The 5,154-nt window shown below is 34.2% G+C and overlaps 1 protein-coding gene across 1 annotated transcript; it reads right to left on the bottom strand.

Annotated features, from left to right (window-relative positions):
* Positions 1–392: 392 nt before the first annotated feature.
* On the bottom strand, positions 393–3,417 carry LOC133321437 (uncharacterized). The gene is made up of 4 exons (XM_061530524.1): positions 3,062–3,417; positions 1,259–1,427; positions 880–1,191; positions 393–812 (listed from the first exon to the last, which is right to left on the bottom strand). The coding sequence occupies exons 1-4, from the start codon at positions 3,415–3,417 to the stop codon at positions 393–395; spliced, it is 1,257 nt and encodes a 418-aa protein (XP_061386508.1).
* Positions 3,418–5,154: the final 1,737 nt, after the last annotated feature.

The following is a 5,154-nucleotide window of genomic DNA, read 5'->3' as shown; positions in this document are numbered from 1 at the left end:
CTAATAGCAACAGCGCCATCGTAAATGACCTCAGGTTTTTGTGAGGGTGGAGGTATGGTAATGGATTGTATCCGATAGATAATTACGTTATAATGTCCATTTGGCGGATGTCCGACAATAATGACATTAGCAAAACCACGCCATTGACCTTGACATTTTATTATATTCCAAAGGGAAAAGGACTGATTGAATTATAAACTAAAAATAATTATAATATAATTATTGTAATATGAGGTTAGGTTTAATCAGAATCTCAAGAAGACAAATTAAAATAAACTAAATTACAGTTATAATTAAATGACGTTCCATTACCATGGATAGAAATCTAGAAATCCGGTAAACGACTCCTAGTACATTATAAATTTTATCCTTATCGCCAAATTTGTACCTCTTCATGGCTCCGCATCAAATATTCCCAATTTATCGAAACGCTTCAGGGCATATTTAATAGTCTCAATTGTACGAGGATTGGAGGTAAACATCAGTTTCACCTTTTTGCGGGCAAACTCTTTATCAGCCAGAGCCTCCAAACTGATGTCAGCCGAATCTTCTTTACGCATAGCGACCATGGGCAGGAACGAGTACAACGAAAAGAATCCATATAGTTCACGTGACGTTATTTCCTCCCTTATCTCCTGCAATGTCGGAATTCCTTCATAATTCATTCCCCGCAATGCCTCATGGAATGTCTCATAATATGTTCCAATGAGAAAATCTCGACGATATTTTAGAACATTCAGCTGGACACTGCTATTCAGAAAGAAATTGATATCACAGCCTGGACTGCCAAAGAAGCTGTTCTGAAAGTCGACCTGAAGAAAGCAATAAAAAATATTTTAAATATTTTTTTCAAATATCATAAAAACTAATATTCCTTACAAATACAGGATCCTCGGGTGCATTGCAGTTATCTGCCTTATATTTATACATAAAATTATTAACCCATAAATCACCATGATTTAGCACAGTAATTTCACCTGGCCTTGGACGTCCAGTTTTGACCAAATTCTCGGTTATATTATCACAATAGGTATGCAATTTTTCACTGATTTCCTCATAACCCTTCCAGGTGGCTACCATATCAGCCAAGGTCCTTACATGTAGACTCATGAAGTCAGTGAAACGATCACTGGTCCTAATATAAGTTTCATCTAACATGCCACCCTTGAAATGTTCTGTCAAAGAGGGATTCTGTTGGGCATAAAATTGAGTGACATAAGTTCCAATTCCAGAGTTAGATTCGGAGTCAAAAACTTACCTTTTCCAACAACACCATTGAGGAGGCATGGAACTTGGCCAATTTTTGTAAAATAACCACGCAATGCTCTTCGTTGAGACCCTTTTGGCGATTCGCTAATTTATAGCCATACTGGGTGAGATCATCAAAAACAATGGTTTGCATTGGTTCGCCGGTAGTGTAGAAACATCTGCAGAGGAAGGGGAAAATGAATTATATATTTAAAAAAAATCACGCCCTTAATATTTGCTATAAAATTGTTTAAAAAAATCCATGCCATAAATATTTGTTATATAAAAATATTTAAAAACCAGCAAGGAAAGTTCAAAAGTCGAGCGGGTACATACAAGAGTTGTTAATATCTTCAATATCCTGTAGATAGAACAGACATAGAATCATTGGAGGACCATAGAGATGGAATCGGGCGAAATTAAATTTGATATCTAGATAGATATTTGAACCAATTGAACCTATATCTAAATCTGAACCGATTCCAACAAAAATTCGCATACATAATTATGGACCTTATTCAGTGCACTGTGCGAAATTTTTCCCAGTCGGACAAATATGGGGAGTTTGGTGTATCATTCACAAAAATGGGAGCTATATATAAATCTGAACCGATTTTAATAAAACTTTGCAGACATCTGTCTGGACCTAATTCAGTACTCTGTGCAAAATGTTGTCTCAATCGGACAAATAGTTGGAGTCTGGTGCATCATTCACATAAAATCGGGCGAAACTATATATGGAAGCTATATATAAATCTGAACCGATTTCCTCCAATTTCAATAGGATTCGTCCTTGGGCCAAATAAGCGAACTGTGCCAAATTTCATCCAAATCGGATCATACGTGCGAAAAATATCGCTAATGCGGAAAATACATGGACGGACGGACAGACGGACATGCGTAAATCGACTCAGAATGTGATTCTATGCAGATTCTTAGAAGGAACCATGGGTAAATCTCGATTCCTTTATAAAAAATTATCCTAATATTTGCTATAAAAATATTTTTAATTTTTGTATATTAATATTTACTATAAAAATATTTCAAAAAATGCATGTCCTTAATTTTTGCTATAAAAATATTTCAAAATATTAATGTATTTAATTTTTGCTATAATTTTCCCAATAAAAATATTTTAAAAAAATCATGTCTTTAATTTTTGCTATAATTGTTCCTTTTATATTTGCTATAAAAATAAAAAAATAAAAATATTTTAGAAAGCTCCACGCTTTTAATGTTTGCTATAAAAATATTTCAAAAAAATCATGTCTTCAATTTTTGCTATAAAAATATTTTTAAAAAAGCCACGTCTTTAATTTCTGCTATAATATTAGCTATAATTTTTTTAAATCCACGCCTTTAAAAATATTTTTTTAAATCCACGCCTTTAAAAATATTTTTTTAAATCCACGAATTAAAAATAATTTTTTTTAAATCCACGCCTTTAATTTTTGCTATAATATTAGCTGTATTTTTTTTTAATCCACGCCTATCATTTTTGCTATAATCTACGCCTTTAATTTTTGCTATAACATTTCCCATAAAAATATGTTTAAAAAAATCCACGCCTTTAATTTTTGCTATAACATTTGCCATATAAATATGTTTAAAAAATCCACGCCTCTGCTATAATATTAGCATAAACATATTAAAAAAATCCACGTGTTAAATTTTTGCTGTAACATTTGCCATAAAAATATGTTTTAAAAAGTCCACGCCTTTAATTTTGCTATAAAAACATGTACAAAAATTGGTTGCTATAATAATTGCCATAAAAAGTATTTTAAAAAAATCCGTTTTAAAATTTACTTACTTTGCTCCAAACTTCGTCCCTTGACCAATTAGCATTTCCAATTTATCCAAAACTTCGGAATAAAATATTTTCTCCCTTAAATAGACCTCCAAATCCTCAAGGAATTGTGTAGCCGGTGTTATGGCAATACTTTTCACAATCAATGCCAACTCCTCGTCCAATTGGCGTTTACTGCAACGATACAACGCTTTGGCACGATATATTTTGCTACAGTAGTTCTCTCCGCCTCCACTCGGTTCGCCAAATTCAATTTTCTTTATATCCACACAATTGTCGCGTAGGCCTACCTCCAAGGCAGCCTTGAAGAAATCCTCATTCAAATAGGATGGCAGATTATTGGAGTTTTCCAAAATCATGGTGGAGTTTTTTTTTTTGTTAGGATTTACGATTGCAGAAGAAAAATTCAAAAGTAGATCCTTATGGGTGGTTATCCTTCAATCCTTGTTTGTTAAATATAGTTTTTTTTAATAATTATCCTCCCGGTAATTTCCGTTTAAATTTCACTGTCTTTTATTCCGTTCAGTATTCACTTCGTATAGTTAATTTTTTGCAATAAAATATTGCCTGGTATCCGAATGCTTTTTATACCAGGTCTTGTCTGATAAATGGACTTAACTATGCAATTTATTAGATAGTAATGGAGAAGAAGAAAATCCACCTGTTATCAGATAGTTCGTTCCTTTGTGAGTAGTTTCTTTGTGCTCCTCAGTTTGATTGTATTGATATAGGCCTCTTGACCACCGGAAACTTCTACATCTTTTTACTATAATGCTTATCGGCAATGTAATCGATTTTTTTCTGTTTAGTTTTTTTTTTATTGCAAACGTTTGTAAATATCCATATTGTTACGAATATAACTTTAGATTTAAGTTAATTTAGATGAATTCCGTTAATTTAAGAATTTGAATTGTAACGAAAATTTCTACTACGCAGTTTATTTGAATAACTTCACAACCACAACCACTGTATAGATTTTTCTACATCCTTCCATTTCCTCTTTCATTTTCTATTTTGTTATTGTCGTACAATTCTTGTTAAACGTTATTCCCTCGCCTGTATATGTGTTGTTGTTATTCCTCTTTCTTTGTTATTCCCTCGCCTGTATATGTGTTGTTGTTATTGTATTGTTGTTGTTATTGTTCACTCAGTAAGTTTGTTGTTGTTATTGTTACTCAATGTGTTTGTTGCATTGGTAGATTGTTCGTGATCTAGGTGTTACCAGATCGTCTAGAAACTTCTGTAGTGACAGGCAGGGCTCATATAAATAGAGGGAATGGAAAGGCAGTGAGTCAGTTGTGAATCAGATCGCGAATTGAAACCGTCGTGTAAAGTAAAGTGCAAAGTAAAGTTGTGTGAATAAAGTCATTGTAATAATCGTAATCTGAACGAACCCGCGTTTTATTTGGTACGAACTGTATCGGGAAATAAAACAACGTCTACACGGGAATAAGTGAAGTCCAAGAACGTAACAATTGGTGTCGGAAGTGAGATTACGATAGTACTACGATGAAGTTTAAGGATCTACGAGTGGAAGACTTGAAGAAGGAGCTGAATAAATTGGAATTGTCCTCTACTGGCAACAAGGCTGAGCTACAGAAACGTCTGTTGGATGAGTTCGAGCGCCGTGGTATGAACATCGATACATATGAGTTTGACAGTAAGGATGAAGTGGATTTATCGGAAATGGGCGAATCCAACGGTGGGGAAGTCTCGTCAGTAGCTGCCAGGGGTGACGATTTCAGAGAAATGCTGGCTAAAATGTTCGAAGAGAATTCCAGAAACACGAGACGAATGTTCGAAGAGAATTCCAGAAAATTAGAAGAAAACTCGAGACGAATGTTCGAAGAGAATTCCAGAAAGTCAGAAGAAAACTCGAGACGAATGTTCGAAGAGAATTCCAGAAAGTTAGATGAACTCAAGGCAGAGAATTGTAGAATGAACGAGAAACTCGAGAACATTACTGAAGTTATTGGAAGGAGAGTGGAAACCGTGGAGGTCCAAATTAAAGAGTTGGATAAGAAAGTGCAGTCGGTTGACGAGAAGATTCTGTCTGTGGATGAGAAATTTCTGGCCCACGACCACAGGTTTACGAA

This window comes from Musca vetustissima, unplaced genomic scaffold, assembly GCF_032173495.1.
Source record: "Musca vetustissima isolate MV318-11 ecotype Yass unplaced genomic scaffold, APGP_CSIRO_Mvet_v1 utg12144, whole genome shotgun sequence".
Classification (NCBI taxonomy): domain Eukaryota; kingdom Metazoa; phylum Arthropoda; class Insecta; order Diptera; family Muscidae; genus Musca; species Musca vetustissima.
This window is presented reverse-complemented; position numbering and strand designations above follow the sequence as displayed.